Consider the following 22,372-nt stretch of genomic DNA (forward strand, 5'->3'; position numbering starts at 1 on the left):
CCCCAGCCCCAGCCTTCAATCCCCACCCCACCCCCTGTGACAGGCTCTCCAGCCAAACTGAGCCTTCACAACCAATTATACACATAGCCCACCTCAGTCACTCTCAGAGACCATCTCAGGGCTGGAGAAGTCCACAGACAGTCACAGATCGCAATCCTGTCACTTGGACTCAATAACTCCCAAACACAAAGGGGCTGCCTCAGTACTCAGAAAACCTCAATGCTGCAGTCACACCAACAAACAAGCACACAGGATCAGTCCTGTCACACACACACAGCCCAAAACATACACACATACCCCAAAACATACACACACAGCCAGCCTGCTGTATCACACAGTGGCTCACCCAGACACATGGAAGCAGCCTTAGGATACTCATGGTCTCCAGTCTGGGAAAGTCACACAGACATACCACCTATCATGTGTGGTCTCATGCAAGGTTCCTGCACACGCACTGAGTCACAAACCCAGCCCACTGGAATGCACCTGCATATCTCTCATTCTCTCACACACACACACACAGCACCCCAGTGTTCTCACAAGTCCCACCAGACAGACAGCTGCCCACCCCACGGCCCTTGCCCTGTGCCATGTGTCCCCAATCCATGCCTCAGCTTAGACTGCACACAGAGCCCCTCGTTTATTTGGGATCCAAGACCCCAATCCTCTCCCCAATAAACTGCAGCCTGGCTCCCACATTCTGGACAATCACCCCAGATAAGGGCTGGGATCAGGTGGGCGGGGGGCAGGCTGGGGTCTGGGTCCAAGACTATACAGCAGGAGGAACTGGACAACAGAGGGAACAGCTAGGGCAAGCACTGGCCACCACGCCAACACCCCAAAGCCCCACCTAAGGCTGGGGGAAGACCTGTGCTAAGGATTCCTCAGGCCTCACGGACCCGCCCCAGGAGGCCAGCATTCTCCTGGCGGAGGGCTCGGTAGTCCTCACGGATCTTCTCCAGGTTGCTGAGGGTCTTCTTGCCCATCTCTGTCTCAATCTAAGACAATGTGAATATGCATTCCCTTAGCATCCAGGGCCCCATTCCTAGCTCCTGATTGCCACAGCCCCCCTTCTTTATGGCCACTCTGGGCCCCCTCGCCTGCTCCTACAATCCCCTCAAACACCAGCCTGCTTTGTCCCACCACCAGGCATTTGCACGTGTCAGTCCCTCTACCTAAAGCACCGTTTGCTACATGGTAGGGTTTGCCATCACATATTCAAGCTGAAGTCACTGCCAATGGTCCTGAGGCAGGTGTGAGGACCACTGTGGGAAAAGCTGGGGCTCAGAGTAGGCCACTGGCTTGTCCCAGGTCAGACACACAGCTACTAAGGGGCAAGGCGGAGACTCTAGCTGTAGGCTGTATCTGGTCCCACAGCCTCTCCCAGCATAAACTATCCAAATAGCTGTCCCTGCCTGCTTTGGGTTCCTTTCCAGTCCCAGGCCTCACCTGCTCCTCAAGGTCTCGAACCTCCCGCATAATAGTGCCTGTGTCCTCGATGGTCTGGATAAGCTGGCTACAGTTCTGGGGACAGCAGGAGCAGAAGGCTTTAACCCCACCATGGGTCCTCCCCGTCCACCCCCAGGTGGGCCTCTCCCCTCACCTCATGCAGGGCAGCTAGATACTTGTAGGCCTTCCGAACAGCATCATCCTTCTTGGCATCCTAACCAGACAGAGGGGACCTTCACGTTATCAGTAGGCTGACCCTGCCCGCCTACATACTACGTTACCTCCACACCCCACAAAGCCACCTTCTCTCACCCCTGACTTCCTGCTCCATGGAGCAATGCCAGGACAGGGTATCAGCATACCCACAAGGCTCACACAGGGCTCAGACCAAATCCAGCCAGGAAGCAGATGGGCAGGCAGTAGCCCAGTCCCACCCTGACCCTTGCACCCTGCTGGGCCTGCCCCACACCTTGAACACCAGCTCATCAGTCACTGCAAATGTCCGGTCCAGTTTCCCAGAGAGGGAGTTGATTTCCTTCTGAAGCTCCTTCGTGTCAGACAGGATCTGGCAGAAACCAGGGTGGCCACGAGCCCATGTCAGGCAGCGTGGCCAGCCAGCTGGGGGTACTCGTGCATATACTCACAACAAGACAGGAGCTGTGTCACTATGTCACTGTATCAGGGGAGGCAGGGGTGGATTGTGTGTGGCTGTACAGCTCTGCCTACCAGAGGATGTGAGGCCCTGTGTGGCTTTGCTATACACATTTGCCCCATGGGCATGTCTGCCCATATGACCCAAGCCATGGCCATGGTAGCACACCTTAGTGATCTCTTCCTTCTGTTTCCGGATGTTGCCCACAATCTCCAGGATGCGCTGAGTATAGGCCAGCCTGGACACATCTCTGGGCAGAGTTGCCAGCTCTGACACCTAGGCAGGGACACAGCAGGTACTCCCCCAGAACCAACACCCTACCCAGCATCAGCCACCGGAGGTCCTCGCACGGGTCTCACCAGCTGCTTATAGACCTCCTCCTTCCTTCGGGCCTCTTCAGCAGCTACTCGAACACTCTGGTGCAGCTCCTGGATCTCTGCCAGCCTTCGGGATGATTCCAGCTATCCAGGACCCCATGGGCAGGGGCGGTGAGCAGAGCACTGAGATGGCTCCCTAGGGAGGGACCAAGCCTGCCCCAACTATGCCCTAGGATCCCACAACCTACCTCTCTGTGATCCTGGAGCCTCCGTAGGTGGCGGTATTCAGCAAGGAGTGGGACTCGGTGCTTTTCCCACTGACCCGCCAAGTGGATGACCCGCTGGGCACTACTCTCTACCACAAGCTGGGTGGAGTGGGTGGGGGTACATGTCACACAGCCCAGGCCCCTACAGCCCCAATCCTCCCAGCCCAGACCCAGCCCCACCTGCAGCTTGGAAAGGTTGGCAGCTCCATCAGGCAGCAGCTCCACTGCCCGGCTCTTCAGGCGCAGGGCCTGCTCTTGTTCTGCTGTGCTGAGCTCACTTTGCCAACACTCGGTCTCCACCTGCACCATGAGACCCACTCCAAGTCAGTGGGGGAACCCAGTCACACACTCCATCCCACCACCCTACTGAGCCCAGAATACTCTGGCCTACCCTGACACCTCGCAGATGACTACAAACTTGTCTACCCCCTATATGCCCATCAAACCCCTCCTGATAAGGACTGGTACCTGCAGGCCCCTCTAACCCCTACAGATCCACACTGGCCCCTAGGATCCTCTAAAAAGTGCCCACAAGCCCCTGACCTTATAGATCCATCTTGCCTCCAAAGATGCCTACAGACCCTTCTAACTCCCATAGACCCTCAAACTCCTCATGATCCTCACAGACACCTATGAGGCCTGACTGAGGCCCACAGGCCCTCTAACCCCTATAGATCTACCAACCTGTAGAACTGGAAGCCTCCCTGACCCTTAAAACTGCCCTCATGCCCACAAATTCCTCTGAACCCTAAAGACCCCCACAAGTCCCTCACGTACCCCCACAAACCCTTCTGATACCTGCAGACCTCTACAGACTACCTCTCAGCCCCCTCAAGTTCCACTAACCCCTCTAGGCCCTACTTCTGGCCCCACTCCAGCCCAGCAGCCCCTCCCCCATGGCCTCTACCTGCACAAGGCTGACTCCCAGAGTCCTCATGTTGGCTTCAACCTCTTCAATGTTGTGGTTCATTCCCTCTAGCTGCTCCTGAAGGGACTCTAGCTCCTGTTCTTGAGCTGCCCCTGTGTCCTAGGAGGCACAGGCCAGTGGGTGGGGGGGTGTCAGACCAAACTGGTAGACTGGCAAGGGCCTGGACCTACCCCACCCACTCTGCTCACCTGTTCAGGCAGCTGGGAGCTCGCCAGCATGTCAGACACCTGGGCTGCCTGAGCCTCAGGCTCCTGGGGGAATGAAAAGGGAGCATCGTACCTGTCAGGGAAGCCTCTGCCACACAAAGCCAAGCCTCAGCCACCCCACCAAGCACTCTCCCAGCACCATACCCACTCATGTTGACACTGTCAGACTGTGACTATATGAGGATAGACACTATTGGCAACCTCAGACTAAAGTGGCTGCACATAGAGACTTCCCTGGCCCTGATACAGCAACTGCCCCATCTCTGAAGCCCAAATGCCCTGAGAAGTACAGGGGCCCTGCTGGGTGAACACACAAGAAGAGAAGATATGCCCAGGGAAAACAAACACAAGAAACTGTGTGGGGAAAGGTGGTCTTTGCACAAAAAGCACCCCTACAACTCTTACAAGGTCCCCACTCATCCACCCTTTCTCCGCTGAAGTCTCCTGAGAAGCCAGGAGAACCTTCTGGGTGTCCACCTCCAGTGAGGAAAGGACTTGTCCAAGCGGAACATGGGAGCCTGTGTGGATAGAGCTGTGGAAGTGGCATATAAAGCAACCCTCCATCCCTGCCTCAGCTCCTCACAGCATGCCCCATCTCCACACAGGCCCCACCAACCAGATGGAAAGCGAACTTCTCTGAATGCATGAAGTGGGAGCCCTTGGGGGCACCAGTCCTGGACCCAGCACCCCAGGCCTGCAGCAGCTCTCCCAGGTCTTGGGCTTGTGAAGGGACTCTAAGAGGACCCCAGCTTTGGCGCAGGTGCTCAGCCAGGTACTTCTGCAGCCGCTGGCGCTGCACTTGTGTATCCTCCTGGAAACAGAGAGCACAGTGAAACAGGAGGGCATAGAGGTCTGCTGGACACCCAGGGCCCTGCCTCCTCCAGAAAACCCACCTGACAAGGGCTACAAATAAGCTCATATTCACCCTCAAGCCTTTCCCACCTAGGCTGGCCTCTGACTCACCCCCCTGTCCCTCTAGTCTAGGCTCTTTTCAAGGACAGGGGTCTCCCTCGCAGCCACACTTCTCTCCACCCATATGCTCCCCACGCTGGAAGAGGATGCGACAAGGGAGAGAAGAAGGCATGGACCTCCCAATCAGAGAGACCTTGATAGGATTTACGGGGACAGAGTCAGAAAGAGTGGAAGACAGAGAGAGGCAAGACAGAGAGACAAGAACAGAGGCAGTTTTGAGACAACTAGGGAAATCTGATTATGAACTCAGTATTAGATACTATTGAGGGATCATTGGTAATTTTGTTAGGTGTGAAAATGGCCCAGTGGTTATGTTAAAAAATGAATGTCGTTATGCATTAAGATATGCATTCTTAAGTATTTAAAGTTGAAATGACATGATGTCTGGGATTTGCTTTAAAATAATACAGCCAAAAAAAAAAGTTTGGGGAGAATAGATGAAAAAAGACTGGCAAAATGCTTATAGTTGAAGGTGGATGATAGATATTTGAAAATGCCTATAATTTCAAAAAGGAGAAAGAGATAAAGATGGAACAAATGGCAGCCTGCATAGGGAGAAAGGGGTAAGAAACAAGAAGAGGCAGATACAGAGGCAGAAAGGAAAAAGTAGATAGATACAGAGGTGTATAGAAGGAGATGAGGAGACAGAGAGCAGAAGGAGAGAGACAGAGGGGCAGCCAAAACACAGAACAAAGACAGTGACAGGAAAAGATAGTGCAGAGATTTAGAGACAGAAAAAATGAGTCTCAATGACACTTGCAGAGACAGAAAAAGTGAGAGACTCGGGGAAAAGAAGGTGGGAGTAACAGGGAGGAAGGTAACAGTCCTGACAGCCCTGGTTGCTAGGAACTTGGTATGTGTGATTTCATTCTAACCACTACCCCATTTTTCCAAATAGGAAACTGAGGTTCTGAGGAGGAATACTGACTTGTCCAAGGTCCTTAGTCTTTCTGACTCCAATGTCCCAGTTCTTTCAGGGAGTATGGTGGGGGAAAACAATGGAAGAGAGGTACAAAGTAGGGAGAGGAGTGAGGCAAAGGAGCCATGGGAGACAAAATGGGAGCAGCAGTGAACAGGAGCCTCTGCAGCATGGAGCCATGCATTAGGCTGTACCTGGGGTGGGGGACGGGATGCCCGGCGTAGCCAGTTCTCATCCCCTGGGCGGTCCCAGACCATCTGCTGGCAGAGCTGGATGGCGTGGCATTCGAGGAGTGAGGCTGCCCTCTGAGCAGGCTGGGGCACCTGGGTGGGGGCTGGTGGCAGCAGGGGACTCCCCTGGAACTCCCGTGGCTCTGGGGGCAAGCACAGACTCAGCCAGCCCTCCCCCTTCGTGGTGAAGCCAGGCCCACCTCTACCCCTCCCCACAGCCCCACACTCACCTCCTCTGGAACTCAACTCCGGCATGATCAGCCTGCTGGCACGGAGAGGATTCTGGGGGGCTGAGCCCTGGGGGAGAGGCAGAGTCAAAGCCTCCAGGATGAAGTGTGGCAGAGGATACCAATGGGAGGGGGCCAAATACCTGAGTACCCAGATGGGGACAAGGAAGACAGGGCAGAGACACGGCGAGATCAGGAGTTAGAGAGACCTACCTGGATGAGCTGGAGCTTGGGAGTGCGAAGGAGGGGCGGGACCCAGGGCAGAGCCAGTTGGTCCCGGATTTGGCTCCCAATGGCTCGGAGGAGAATAGCAGAGTCACCTATGGGAGTAGCAGGGAGTGTTAATCAGGTGACAACACTGTAACTCCAAAAATGTATATTCTGGGAACCGAGCCATCATCCCCTGCCCAGAGATACATATCAATATAACTATCATTATCAAACATTTATTGAGCACCTACTATGTACCAGTCATTGTTCTAGACACTGAGGATATCTCAGTGAAAAAACATAAATGTCCTTGCTCTCATGGTAGAGCCAGGATTCTAATAGAGGAGAGAGACTATACTAATAGTTATAATACTATCACTGGATAGAATACTATCAAGTGGTAATAAGCAAAGGAGGATAAGGGCTGTTGAGAGGAAGGAGTAATTTTTTTTTTTTTTTTTAGTAAGAGGGAGGCCTCCCCAAGGTGACATCTGAACAGAAACCTCAAAGAAGTGAGGGGGTGAACCATGAGGATATTTGGGGGAGGAATAATCCAGCAAATACCAAGGCCCTCGGGCTGGAGTATGCTTGGCCTGTTTGAGGAGTGTTAATGAGGACAATGTGATTAAAGTGGATTAAGTAAAGTGGACAGAGTAGGAAGTGAGGTCAGAGAAGCCCCTCTAAGCACCAACTCATCACCTGGGTCAGTCCAACCCCCAGCCCCTTTCCCCTGCCCCACATCCCCTCCCTAACTCCCAACCCTCCCACCTAGGTCTCCCTAAGACACATGCCCCCCCCACACACCCATCAATCATTTTCCACGTCCACCTCGTGCAGCCCCCAGAACACACAGGAACAACCCCTTCTCCCCTCATGCACCCCCCCTGCCCCAGGCGCCCTGAACCTGCAGGCTGATCTGCGTCCTCAGAAGCATCAGTAGGCAGACGCTCAGCCAAGAAGAGAAGCAGGTCCCGGAGGTCAGGCTCACTGGGATATAAAAAGTTCTGATAGCCAAGCTCCAAGGGATAGCCCAGGTCCTAGGGGTTGGGGGTGGGGGGATGGGAACATATCAGCCAGGCAAGCAGGATCCTCCTGCCCCAGGAGCCCTGGGTCCAGGCCACAAATGCACACTCTCATTAACCACCACCACCTTCTGAACCTTCCCCTGGCTCCTCAAGGCCTCCAGGCCACTGAGGTGAGCCACAAAGTTATTATACTTATGCTACAGAGGATAACAAATAAGATTAAGGCTCTGGCCTTTCTAACTATGATTCAAAATCCAAAAGCCATGAAAGAGAAGATGGGTTTTTCTGAACACGTGAGAAGAAATATAAATTTTAAAGAAAAAATACAATAAGCAAAATCAAGAGAGTAAACTACAAGTTGGGAAAAAATATTCAGAGCTCATATTATAGGCAAAGAGCTAATCGACATATTATATAAAGAAAAAAAAATATATAAAGAGCACCTAAAATTAAGAACAAAGGCCAGCAACATAACAGAAAAATAGGTAAAAGATATGAACAGACAGTTCACAGAAAAGGAAATGAAAATGGCCCTTAAGCATATGAAATATGTCTAACCTTGCTTACAACAGAAATGCAAGCTAAAAGTACACCGAGATTTTAAGGTGATGAAAATGTTCTCTAATTGACTGTGGTGATGGTTGTGCAACTCTGTAAATATACTAAAAACCACTTACTTGTACACGTCAAATAAGTGAATTGTGTTGTATGTGAATTATATCTCAATAAAGCTGTTACCAAAAAAAAAAAAAGAATAGAAAAAAAGCACACTGAGATACTTCAAACAAGTGATCAAACGTAGCATCATGGCACAACCTGACATTATATACTTTTGATTATATACTCCTCATTATATACTGGGAAGGAGATAAAATCACTCCTGTGGTAGTCCTGCCAAAAATCTGAACTTAATCATGAGAAAACAATTAAACCAAGTCAGATTGTGGGGCATTCTGCAAAACAAGAAGCCTGGACTCTTCAAAAATATCTGTCATCATGAAAGAAAAAAAAAAAAAGACACGAGAACTGCTCAAGATTTAAGATTAAATAGACGCCACAACAAAATAAAATGTATGTTCCCTGACTGGATCTTGTATTTTTTTTTAAGCTATGCAGCATATTTCTGGGGCACCCGGGGAATTAAAAAATGTAGTACATATTGTTGTTGCTGTTTGCCATCAAGACGGTTCAGACTCATAGCGACCCTATAGGACAGAGCAGAACCGCCCCATAGGGTTTTCAAGGCTGTAATCTTTACCAAAGCAGATTACCACATCTTTCTCCCATGAAGCTGCTGGTGAGTTCGAACCGTTGACCTTTCAGCTAACAGGTAAGGGCATAACCACGGTACTACCAGGGCGCCTTTATATATTGTTGTTGTTGTTAGGTGCCATAGAGTCGGTTCTGACTCAGCGACCCCATGTACAAGAGAATGAACACTGCCTGGTCCTGCACCATCCTCACAATTATTGGTTTCAGCCCATTGTTGCAGCCACTGTGTCAATCTACCTCGTTCAGGGTCTTCCTCTTTTTTGCTGACCCTCTACATAGCACGATGTCCTTCTCCAGGGGCTCGTCCCTCCTAATAACATGTCCAAAGTATGTGAGACATAGTCTCACCATCTTTGCTTCTAAGAAGCATTCTGGCTGTACTTCATAAGTTTGTTCTTCTGGCAGTCAATGGTATATTCAATATTCTTTGCCAACACCATAATTCAAAGGCATCAATTCTTCTTCGGTCTTCCTTATTCACTGCCCAGCTTTCGCATGCATATGAGGCGGTTGCAAACACCGTGGCCTAAGCCAGCCGTACCTTAGTGCTCAAGGAGCCATCTTTGCTTTTTAACACTTTAAAGAGGTCTTTTGCAGTAGATTTGCCCAATGCAATACATTGTTTGATTTCCTGACAGCTGCTTCCATGGTCATTGATTGTGCAGCCAAGTAAAATGAAATCCTTGACAATGTCAATCTTTTCTCCATTTATTGTGATGTTGCTTATTGGTCCAGTTGTGAGGATTTTGTTTTCTTTATGTTGAAGTGTAATGCATACTGAAGGCTGTCGTCTTTGATGTCATCACAAAGTGCTTCAAGTCCTCTTCACTTTCAGCAAGCAAGGCTGTGTCATCTGCATATTGTAGGTTGTTAATGAGTCTTCCACCAATCCTGGTGCCATATTCTTCTTCATACAGTCCAGCTTCTTGGATTATTTGTTCAGCATACTGATTGAATAAGTATGGTGAAAGGATACAACCCTGACACACACCTTTCTTGTTTTAAACCATGCAGTATCCCCTTGTTCTGTTCGAATGACTGCTCTGCATGAGCACAATTTAGCATTCTGGATTTCCCATTCTTCCCAATGTTATCCATAATTTGTTATGATCCACACAGTCAAATGCCTTTGCATAGTCAATAAAACACAGGTAAACATCTTTCTGGTATTCTCTGCTTTCAGGCAGGATCCTTCTGACATCAGCAATGATATCCCTCATTCCATGTCCTCTTCTGAATCCAGCTTGACTTTTTGGCAGTTCCCAGTGGATGTACTGCTGCAACCACTTTTGAATGATGTTCAGCAAAATTTTACTTGCGTGTGATATTAATGATACCATTCGATAATTTCTGTATTCTGTTTAATCACCTTTCGAATGGGCACAAATATGGATCTCTTCCAGTCAGCTGGCCAGGTAGCTATCTTCCAAATTTTGTGGCATAGATGAGCGAGCACCTCCAGTACTGCATCCATTTGTTGAAACATCTCAATTGGTACTCTGGCAGTTCCTGGAGCCTTGTTTTTCGCCAATGCCTCCAGTGCAGCTTGGACTTCTTTCTTCAGTATCACTGGTTCTTGATCATATGCTACCTCCTGAAATGGTTGAACATCGACCAATTATTTTTGTATGTATTCCTTCCATCTGCTTTTGATACTTCCTGCATCATTCAATATTTTGCTCATAGAAGCCTTCAAAATTGCAACCCAAAGCTTGAATTTTTGCTTCGGTTCTTTCAGCTTGAGAACTGCAGAGCGTGTTCCTCCCTTTTGGTTTTCTAACTCCAGGTCTTTGCACATTTCATTATAATATTTTACTATGTTGTCTCAAGTTGCCCTTTGAAATCTTCTGTTCAGCTCTTTTACTTCATCATTTCTTCCATTCACTTTAGCTACTTTACTTTCAAGAGCAAATTTCAGAGTCTTTTCTGACATCCATTTTCGTCTTTCTTTCCTGTCTTTTTAATGACCTCTTGCTTTCTTCATCTATGATGTCCCTGATGTCTTCCCACAACTCATCTGGTCTTCGGTCATTAGTGTCCAGTGAGTCAAATCTATTCTTGAGATGGTCTCCAAATTCAGGTGAGATATGCTCAGGGTCGTATTTTGGCTCTCATGGACTTGTTTTAAATTTCTTCAGCTTCAACTTGAACTTGCACATGAGCAATTGATGGTCGGTTCCACAGTCGATCGTTGGCCTTATTCTGACAGATGATATTGCGCTTTTCCACAGATGTAGTTGACTCCTGTGTTTTCCATTCAGTGAGGTCCAAGTGTATAAAACCAAAAACCAAACCCACTGCCACTGAGTCAATTCCAACTCGTAGCGACCCTATAGGTCAGAGTAGAACTGCCCCATAGAGTTTCCAAGGAGTGCCTGGAGGATTCAAACTGCCGACCCTTCGGTTAGCAGCCGTAGCACCAGAGTTTCCGTCCAAGTGTATAGCTGCCGTTTATGTTGACGAAAAATGGTACTTGCAATGAAGAAGTCATTGGTCTTGCAAAATTCTATCATGTGATCTCTGGCATTGTTTCTATCACCAAGGCCATATTTTCCAACTACCGATCCCTTCTTCTTTGTTTCCAACTTTCGCATTCCAATCACCAGTAATTATTGATGTGCCTTGACTGCATGTTTCAACAATTTCAGACAGCAGATGTTGATAAAAATCTTCAATTTCTTCATCTTTGGCATTAGTGGTTGGTGCGTAAATTTAAATAATAGTCATATTAACTGGTCCTCCTTGTTAAGTATATGGACATTATCCTATCACTGAGTGTTGTACTTCAGGATAGATCTTGAAATGTTCTTTTTGACGATGAACGCTACACCATTCCTTTGTCACTCCCGGCATAGTAGACTACATGATTGCCTGATTCAAAATGGCTAATACCAGTCCATTTCAGCTCACTAATGCCTAGGATATCAATCTTTATGCGTTCCATTTCATTTTTGATGACTTTCAATTTTCCTAGATTTTCGTAGATACTTCATACATTCTACATTCTGATAGTTAATGGATGTTTGCAGCTGTTTCTTCTCATTTTGAGTCGTGCCACGTCAGCAAATGAAGGTCTCAAAAGCTTGACTCCATCCATGTCATTAAAATCGACTTTACTTTGAGGAGGCAGTTCTTTCCCAGTTGTATTTTGAGTGCCTTCCAACCTGAGGGACTCATTTTCTGGCACTATATCAGACAATGTTTATTATTCCATCGATATTAAATTTCATGGGTGTGATCATGGTATTGTGGTTATGCAAGAGAAGGTGACTCTACTTAGAAGAGGGACACTGATGTATGTGGGGATTAAATGTTATGATGTCTGCCACTTTCAAATGGTTCAACAAAAAATGTTTGTAGGGGTGTGTGTGTGTGTCCCTGCATGTATATATATAATACGTATATATATATATATATAATACGTATATATATATATATATAATAGATACATGTAGAGAGAGAAAGTAAATATAGCAAAATGTTAACAATGTGTAGGGAGCCAGGAGAAGGGTAAAGAGGTGTTCATTGTTCTATTCTTGCCATTTTTCTTTAAATTTGAAATTTTTCAAAGTACAAAGCTGGGGGAAGCTACACTGTGATATCATTTCTCACCTACTGACTGGGTAAAAATCCAAAAGTTTGATGATATGCTCAGAGACTGTGGAGAAACAGCCACTTCCTCATGCACTGCTGTTGGGAATACAAAAATTAAACACCCCTGGTGAGGGCAATTTCGCAAAATCTAAAAAACTATATAACATCTATGCTTCCAGCTACAATCCCACTTCTAGGAGTTTACCACAAAGATACACCTCCAACAATACAAAAATGTATATGCACAAGATTATTCATTACAGCATTATTTGCAAAATATCTAAATGTCCGAGCATAGTAGACCAACTGAAAATACAATGGAGTACTATGCAGGTATAAAAGAAAAAAAAATGAGTAAGATCTCCATTGTCTGATATGAAATGATTTCCAGGGTATATTGTTAGGTTAAAAAAAAAAAAGATGAAAAACTAGGTTATGTGCTATCTTTTGTGTAAAAAAGGAGGAAAATAAGAATATATATTCATATTTGCTTGTATCTACCTAAAGAAAACGCTGGAAAGATACGCAAGAGGTGAACAAAAATACCTTATAGCAGACAGGTAAGGGGAAGAAAGGAGTAAATGGTTTGGAGTGGGAATGAGGCTTCTCAAGGTATTGTGCTACTGCTACTTCTGGCACACCTCAGAGATTTATTTTACCCTTTCAGTAGTTAACCACCTTTTACCTAGTTAACAATTCTTTATGGTAAAATTTTCCTGTTCAAATTACTGCTGTAGTTTCTGTCTCCTGACTGGTCCCTGACTGATCTAGCCAGTCAACTCAAAATAATACAATATAAAACAATACAATTCAAAATAATATTTTTTAAAGAGTCTACACGGGTTTGGGGGTAAAAAAGATCTGGGTTAGAAATCCAGCCTGTCCTGCTTACTAGCTATGAGGCCTTGGGCTAGTTATTTAACCACTCAGAACCTCAGTTTCCTATCTGTAAAATGGGATTAATAATACCTTCCCTATGTGACTGCTTTAAGAAATAAAAGGGCCTGGCTCACGGTAAGGACAGAGGTACGGAAGCTCTTTATAATTGCCGCCGTAATAAGAGGTTCAGGAGCCCACCGACCAAACAGGCAATGTCTGTAAACTTCAGTCATTCATTCATTCACAGGCCCCTCATGGTTAATGTGTGGCATTTGCCTGACCATAAGGATTCCACTCTTAGGTGAATTAGCCCCTCATCCTCCCCTACTCCATGAAGTCCTGGTGGAGCAGCCAGTCCCAAAGCCTCCCTACCCTGGCTTGTAACCCTGGCAGGACACATCAGAGTCCTGGCTGGGGACACACAAATGGGCAGTAAGAGAAAGCAAGCCCTTTTCTGCCACGGCTGCTGGTGGTCTCGAGCTGCACTGGACTCTAAAAGCAGGCTTCCTGGGTTCAAGTCTGCTTTGCCTTTTACCAACTGTGTGGCCTCAGTCAAATCACTTAACCTTTCTGTGCTTCACTTTCCTCATCTGAAAAATGGGATATCAACAGTACCTACCTCAGAAGGCTTTAATTCTACTTCAGAGAATTAAATGAGTTAATACTATGTCACCACCATGCCTGATAGAGAGTACACACTCAAAAACCATTATTATTATATGTGTGTGTGTGCTGGGTCACAATGTAAGATGTATTTATTTCAGAGGGTCACAGTCAAAATGGTGTGAAAGCCACTGGCTTTCAAGCTACTTTACTTTAGATGTTTGACACTTGCAATCGAAGAGTTGTGACAGACACAAAAACTCATTCCAGGAATGGGTTGTGTGAAATGGCAGACATCAAAATATGAAGGCGGCTGAGTCGCAGAAACTGTTGCCAGGAGTAGGGCCCATGAAGAGGCAGACACCAGAATGTAGCAGTACTGAGATGAGGTTGGCCACAGGGACAGCACACAGCTGGGTTAAGAGAAACCCCTCTGCCTGCTGCTGGCAAACTGAGGCTGCTGGGGGCCAGGCAATAACACAACTTTTGACCACAGAAAAAGCTATATTCTCTGTCTCATACTAAAGTTAAAAAAAAAAAAAAACATTGCCATCAAGTCAATTATGACTCAAAGTAAGTGTGAGCAAAAGTAGGTAAACACCCAATCCAGTGGGAGACAGGACTGACAGAAGAGAACAGAGAGTAGTGGGAAGCCTGACTTCCACACCAGTCCCTCCTAAACACCTCCCATTATGCTCTCTCCTTGCCAAACAAAGGCCTTTATAAAGTGTCATCCTCAAGAATACACCCCACGGCCAGAAGGACAGACTGCCTACCTCATAAAGCCACCAAGAGCCCCAGACAGAAGAACCTGAGAGCTACGTGAACCTGAGGGCTAGGGGATGAGCAGCGCTCTGAGGTCTATTGCTAAGAGACAGAAACTGCGCAAGCAAAGTCCAAAAAATGAATGAACAACAACACAGTCCTAGAGCAAACATCATACACAATGGTGAAAGGGTAAATGGATCCCTTTAAGACCAGCAACCTAACACACTGTACCAGAAGTCTTTGGTAGCCCAGGAGAAACAAAAAGTGTAAGAACTGGAAAGGAAAAAACTAGACTGAAGTTACTCAGGGATTTTATAAAATTGTTTACAGTAAGTCTCTGGGTACTTGCCCTTAATGTTATGTAAATTTGCTCTCACTCTGAAATGACTGAACTGACTGAACCAACCCCCTACTCGCAACAAATTCTGCATCACAATCACTTTTAAATCACTGATAAGTACCAACTTATCTACAAATTCGACTTAGACACACTTCTGAATGGATCTTGTTCGTAACTCAGGGACTGCCTATACTTGCAAACTCCAAAAGAACCTACAACTATAGGATATAAAGTCACAATATGTAAAGGTCAATTGCATGTCAATGCCACAGTAAATGAAAGCTTTTAAAATATCAGCTATAACAGCAACAAAAAGATACCTAAAATACATCTAACAAAAGATGGGTGAAATCTTTATTTAAAAAAAAAAAAGATCTTTATATAAAAAATAATTTAAAGACTTTATAGTTGAGTAAGCGGGAGTATGGAGTAAGGTGTATATAAGCTTATATGTGACAGACTGACTTGATTTGTAAATGTTCACTTAAAGCTCAATAAAAATTATTTAAAAAAAAAGACTTTATGGAAAGATGTTAAAGAAGACCTCAGTCAAAAGAGAAGCATGTTACATTCATGATTAGGAAGGCTCAATATTTTCAAGATGTTAATCCTCCCCAAAATGAGCTAAAGATTCAAAGCAATCCCAATCAAAAATCCCAACAAAGCTTGTCATGAAATGTGACAAGCTAATTCTGAAACATATGCAGAAGAGAAAGGGGCCAAGGATAGCCAAGACCTGCCTGAAGAAGAATAACGAGGTAGGAAGGGATATGCCTTCTCAGATATTAAAACGTATTACAAAGCCATAGTAATTAAGACAAAGAGAAATTACTGCAGGAATTGAAACAACCAAAACAGAAAGCTCAGGAAAGCCCCACACATATCTAGAAACCAATTTAATGACACAGCTGCCACTACATATCAGCAGGAAAAGGCAGACTATCCAGTAAGTGGGACTGGGACAAATGGTTTAATTTCTTTTCTATAACACCTATCTTCTAACATATAATTTATTTACTGTTATGGATTGAACTGTATACCCCAAAATTATGTGTTGCAAATCCTAACCCCTAGACATGTGGATACAATCCTATCTAGGAATAGGATTTTCTTTGTTATGTTAATGAACCACATCAGTGTAGTGTATGTCTTAGGCTAATCACTTCTGAGCTATAAAATGAGCAGTTTAGGCACAGAAGCAAGTAAGGACAAACGGGAGAAGACTGATGCCACACAGAGACCACGAAGGAAACGAGGAGGAGCTGAAAGAGGCAAGGACCTTCCCCCAGAGCCAACAGAGAGAGAAAGCCTTCCCCTAGAGTTGGTGCCCTAAAATCAGACTTCTAGCCTCCTTCCTGTGAGAAAATAAATTCCTGTTCGTTAAAGTCACCCACTTGGTGTATTTCTGTTACAGCAGCACTTAGGGAACTAAAACACTTACTTATCGTGTTTATTTATATATTTGTCTCCCCCAGTGGAATCTCAGCTACATAAGGGCAGGGATTTTTGTCTCCTTTGTATATTGCTGTATCCCCAGTGCCTAGAACTATGTCTGACACACTGCAGGTGCTCAGTGAGTATTTACTGAATGAATGAACAGAAAACATATAACCAACAAAAGATTGGCACCCAGAATACGTAAAGAATTCCTATGAATTGGTAAGAAAAAACAACAAAAAACAGAAAAATAGACAAAAGACACCTACAATTATTTTACAGATGAGTAAACATGAATGGCTTATATGGAAGGATGTTAAATCTCATCAGTAATCAAGGAAATACAAATTAAAACTAAAGTAAGATTAAATGGATGGGATCCTGGAAGAGAAAAATGACATTAGGTAAAAACTAAGGAAGTCTGAATAATGTAGAGAGTTAATTAATGGTAATGTATCAATGTTAGTTTATTAATTGTGACAAACGTACCATCCTAATGTAAGATACTTGGGGAAACTAGGTGTGGGGTATATGGGAACTCTCTATACTATCTTCATAATTTTTCTGTAAATCTAAAACTATTCTGAAAGTTTGCTACAAAAAAAAAGAAACAAACTATAATGAGATACCAGTTCACACCTCGATGAGCAAAAATTAAAATGTGTAACAACATCTAATGCTGGTAGTAGGGCACATCCAATTTGAAAGACAGTTTGACTATTTACCTAGTGAAGTTGGAGATATGCACATATTATGAAACAGCAGTTCAACTCCCTCCCACATACAAATGCCAGAAAAACTCATGTATAAAAAACTCATAGTTTAACTTGACTAGTGAAGAATGTCTGCCTTGAGCATTGTACTCTTTTAAGATCTATCTATATGGAATCAAACTGATACCAGCAACTCAAAAAGATTAGACAGGAAACTTAGGGGGTCAAAACCAAAAACCAAACCCACTGCCGTTGAGTAGATTCCAACTCACAGCAACCCTATAGGACAGAGTAGAACTGCCCCATAGGGTTTCCAAGGAGCAGCTGGTGGATTTGAACTGCCGACCTTTTGGTTAGCAGCCGTAGCACTTAACCACTGTACCACCAGGGCTCCAATTAGGGGGCAATGAGTTTATTTTAATGAGGGAGGAACAATTCAGAAAAGGAGAGTGAGGATGGCTGTACAACTTAAAGAATGTAATCAATGTCACTGGTACATGTAGAAATTGTTGAATTCATGTATGTTTTTATGCTGTGTATATTCTCAATGACAACAAAAATACAATAATTTATTTACAACAACAAACTCATGCACAAGATTACCAGGACACACGTTTGAGAATGTTTATAGCAGCATGGTTTGTAATAGGGAAACAAAATAAGAAAACAAATAAACAAAACACATGCATGCATACAAAAAAAAAATTGGGAAAAAACAAATATCCTTCAGCAATAGAACAGATGAATAAAAATCCTGAGAGTATGGCCCCCGGATACCCTTTTAACTCAGTACTGAAGTCACTACTGAGGTTCACCCTTCAGCCAAAGATTAAACAGGCCCAAAAAACAAACAATAATACACGTAGTTCAACCATGTATACAGAACTAAATGGGCACACCAGCCCAGGGGCAAGGATGAGAAGGCAGGAGGGGAGAGGAAAGCTGGACGAATGGAAATGGGGAACCCAAGGTTGAGAAGGAGAGAGTGTTGACACATCGCGGGGTTGGCAGCCAATGTCACAAAACAATGTATGTATTAATTATTTAATGAGAAACTAACTTGCTCTGTAAACCTTCATCTAAAGCACAATTAAAAAATTTTTTTTCTTTAATGGATAAATAAATTCAGACAATCCAGATTATGGGACAGTCTACAAGGCAATTGGCCTGGACTTTTCAAAAATGTCATGAAAGGCAAAAAAGGCAGAGGACTCTTCTAGATTAAAGGAGACTAGAGGTGGGATAATAAAACACATGCATAATCCTTGATTGGATCCTGGATTAAAAAAAAATGTTATAAAGGATATTTTCAGGACACCTGGAGAAATCTGAATACGGACTGTGGATTAGAAAAGATTATTGTATCAATGGTAACTTTGGCAGGTGGATAATGGTATTGTGGTCATGGAAGAGGATGGCCTTGTTCTAAAAGATTAATGCTGAAGCACTGGAAGTGTCACCTCTGCAACTTACTTTCAAAAGGGTCGGCAAAAAAATGCCTATCTACATTTATATATGTAGAGAGAGAATGGGCAAAATGTTATCAACTGGTGAATCTAGGCAGAGTGTACGGGTGCAAAAAATTGGAAATTTTCTAAAAAGTTGGGGAGAAATATAACTTCATACAACGAAAAAGTACACAGCAATGACAAATGAATAACCATAGCTAATGTATCAACATTATTATCAATAAAAAATATTAGTTCAGCAGGCACTACTTGAGAGCTGGAAGAATAAGAAGTGCTGCTCAGGACTTGAGATATCTGAGGTATTCAATTTCACATGACGACCAGGTCCTGGGCGTGACAGTGGGTGGCCAGCAGAACTGGGACAGAGGACAAGTCCCAGGAAGTGAAGTTGTCATGGACCTGAAAGAACCCAGTGCGGGGAGTATTCTCCACATGGAGATTAAATCCACTGAGTAGGGTCAGAAAGAAACCATGAGAAGAAACTAAAGTCTTCAGTAACCGCAGAAAAATACCGAGGATGTTTGTGGCTAGTGACGATGATCATAATACCAGTGAACACTAATATAACATTTATCATGTGCCAGGCACTGTTCTTAAGAGTTCACATGGATCAACTCATTTAATCCTCACAACCTATTTTTATGATGTCCATTTCACAGACAAGAAAACTGAGGCCCAGAGGGTTAAGTTTCCACAGTTACCAAGTGCTGGAGCTAGGTCTGAACTACTCAGGTAGTTTGACCATAGAGCCAGCAGCCTTAACCAACAGTGAGCGCTAAGCCACAAGGCGAGACGGCAGAGGAGAAAGGAAGAGTTTTGAAGAAGTTTGGTGACTTTGTGAAAGAGGAAGGAAGATTTTACCGAGAGGACAACACTCACCATGCAGGCCTGTGCCAAGCTCATGGCCAGGCGAAACCTGGCAGACATGGCAAGAGGCAGCAGGGGGCTGAGGCCAGAGCCCACGTCAGGGTTGATCACTCGCAGACAGCGGACCACAGCCTCTACAACCAGCTCAGTGGTGAAGGCTCGAAGGGTCTGCACATCTGCAGGAACTGCCCTGAAGAAAAAGGGGGCAGGCTTGATTGGGGCAGTAGTCAGGCAACTGGGATCAGGCTGGGCTACCCTGCCCTCTGGAGAGCCTAACATCAGAGCGAGGGTGGGAAGGGTGCTCACAATTCAGGCAGGTCCTGGGTATTGATGACTACGACTTCAATTTGGAAAACTAAGAACCAGGAAAGCCCTCAGGTCCTAAGACCTGAGTGTAGGAAAATGGTTGATGGATGGGACCTGAGTTGAAAAAAATCTCAAACTTCCCCTATGCTTAAGAGCACCCATGTTTCTGGTGTCTGAAAAGGTCAAGGGGCCCAGGTGGCATGATCCCTAGGCTTCTGGGTCCCCAAATATGTTCGTTGTGTGTCAGGGCCCCTAGATAACTGAACCACTAGGGTTTTGAGGAGACTAGATGTTTTTAGATGTTGGGAGGCAAGGGTTTTCAGGGGCTGCAAATGTCAGGGTCTCTGGATGTCAAAGTCCCTGGATATCAAGACCTCCGAGTTTCAAGCAATCCAGAAGTCAGTCTCCCTAGATATTGGCGTCCTGGGTTTTCAGGGTCCTAGATCCCGTGTGTCAGGGTCACAAAAAGTTGAGATTTTAGGATTTTGTTGAGATTTGCCAGATTTTAGGATTCTGGGGTTTTAAACTGCCTGGTTTTCAGGGTACAGGTGACTTAGGATCTCCAGATATAAGGGTTCCAGGGTATTAAGCTTCCCAGTTGTTGAAATACTGGGACTTAGGCTTCCCAGATGTCAAGATCTACAGACTTCAGAGTCCTGGGTCTTGGGGGTTCCAAGGTTTTAATGTTTGGACGTGTTCCGGTCCCTTAGCTTTGGGTTTAGTTTGTATGGTGATAGAAAGGTCTGAGAGGCCCCCGATGACAGAGGGAGAGGGGCAGTGTCTTAGGTCCTGGAAGTTGGAGCCCTGGATGTCAAGGTCCGGGTTTTTAAGGACTCCAGATGACTGGATCGCAGGATTTTGGAGTCCCGAATGCAGGCATGGGGTGGGGGGCAGGGGCCGTGTCCTTACGTGCCGGCCTGGCGAAGGGAATGGATCAGAATCCGGTCCGCCTCCTCCATGATGTAGCCGGGTCCGAGTCGTGGGCCCTGGACCCGGTCCGAACGCCAGCAGCGCAGCTGTTGAGGCCCCCGCACCGCGCCCGCGGTCCACGAAGCGTTACCGGCCACACCGGCAGAGACGGGAAGTGTAGCTCAGTGAGAGAGCGCGGCGCACGCACGTTGCCTGAATCCCTAGTGTATGCGTCCGCACAGACTTAAGCGCGCAATGGCCTCTGGGAATTGTAGTTTTCCCGCCTGCAGCTCGAAGAGCTCTTCCGAGAGGTTAAGGAAGCATACCGTGCGTGTGTGTGTCTGTGTCTGTGTCTGTCCGTCTGTCCGTCTGCGCAGGCGCCCTCACGGGGCTTTAGTGAAAAGCTACTAGGTTTGAGTCTTAGCTCTGCAACTTACTAAATGTGCATCCACGGGCAGGTAACATATCTTCCCTGTGTCTTCGTTTCATTATCTGTAAAATAGCACTTGCTTCCTAGGATTAAAATAGTTAATTTATGTAAAGCACATTGTACTATGTACCTAACACGTACTAAAGTAAGAAAGCACTATCTATATATGTGATACCAGCCAACCAAACCCACTGCCTCCGAGTGGATTCTGACTCATAACGACCCTAAAGGACAGAGTAGAACTGCCCCATAGGGTTTCCAAGGTTGTAAATCTTTACGGAAGCAGAATGCCACATCTTTCTCCCCCAGAGCGGCTGGTGGGTTTGAACTGCCAACTATTAGGTTGGCAGCCAAGCATTTAACCACTGCACCACCAGGGCACCTTTGTATATGTGATAGCTACTACTAATCATGATTCAATAAATGCTTTATTTTAACATGCTATGCAAATCTGTAAGAAGTCCTGGTGGCGCAATGGTTAAGCCCTCAGCTGCTAACCAAAAGGTTGGCAGTTTGAACCCATTCAGTCGCTCCAAGACAGAAAGACCGGGGATATGCTCCCTTAAAAACGGCATCCTAGAAATTATGATTCAGGGCATATATGAAAAGCCAACAGCCAACATTATACTTAATGGAGAAAGACTTGAGAGCTTTTCCCTTGGAATCAGGAACAAGGAACAAGACGAGGGAGGGCACCCTCATAACTTCTATTCAGTATTGTATTACAAGTATTACAAGTCAGAGCAATAAGACAAGAAAAAGAAATAAAAGGTATCTAGATGGGAAAAGAAAAAAAAATAAAATTATCTCTATTTGCAGATGACATGATCCTAAAACACTGCAGAAAGAAATTAAAAAGACTTAAATAAATGGAAAGATCTTCCATTTCCATGGATTGGAAGACTTAATGTTGTTAAGATGTCAATACTACTCAAAGCAAATCTATAGATTCAATGCAATCCTGATCAAAATTCCAACAGCCTTCTTTACAGAAATGGAAAAACCAACCCTTAACTTCATATGGAATGGCGAAAGGCTCTGAATAGCTAAAGCAATGTTGAAAGAGAAGAACAAAGTAGGAAGACTCATGCTTCCTGATTTTAAAACATATTACAGCTATAGTAATCAAAACCGCCTGGTGCTGGTATAACGATAGACACATAGACCAATAAGTAGAATTCAGAGTCCAGAAATAAATGCACACTTCTATGGTCAACTGATTTTTGACAAGGGTGCTAAGCCTATTTTATGGGGAAAGAAGAGTCTGTTCAACAAATAGTGTCGGAAATATTGGATTTCCACATGCTGAAAAATGAAACAAGATCCATGCCTCACACCATACGCAAAAACAAATTCAAAATGGATTAAGGACCTAAATGTGCAA

The 22,372-nt window shown here is 45.2% G+C and overlaps 1 protein-coding gene across 2 annotated transcripts; it reads right to left on the reverse strand.

Moving 5' to 3' along the window:
* Positions 1-37: 37 nt before the first annotated feature.
* Positions 38-20,793, reverse strand: CCDC22 (coiled-coil domain containing 22). Of its 2 annotated transcripts, none has more exons than XM_049872344.1 (17): positions 20,559-20,793; positions 19,356-19,533; positions 7,281-7,413; positions 6,380-6,486; positions 6,170-6,236; positions 5,904-6,043; positions 4,435-4,629; positions 3,801-3,863; positions 3,592-3,711; positions 2,865-2,984; positions 2,667-2,783; positions 2,461-2,562; positions 2,270-2,377; positions 1,919-2,014; positions 1,604-1,663; positions 1,450-1,524; positions 38-998 (listed from the first exon to the last, which is right to left on the reverse strand). In XM_049872344.1, exons 1-17 carry the CDS (start codon positions 20,606-20,608, stop codon positions 885-887), a joined length of 1,845 nt encoding a protein of 614 aa, XP_049728301.1. In that variant the 5' UTR covers positions 20,609-20,793; the 3' UTR covers positions 38-884. The 2 variants fall into 2 exon arrangements, with proteins under 2 accessions (XP_049728301.1, XP_049728300.1); XM_049872343.1 differs by having other exon boundaries at positions 5,904-6,082; positions 20,559-20,792.
* Positions 20,794-22,372: the final 1,579 nt, after the last annotated feature.

This window comes from Elephas maximus, chromosome X (genome assembly GCF_024166365.1).
Source record: "Elephas maximus indicus isolate mEleMax1 chromosome X, mEleMax1 primary haplotype, whole genome shotgun sequence".
NCBI lineage: Eukaryota > Metazoa > Chordata > Mammalia > Proboscidea > Elephantidae > Elephas > Elephas maximus.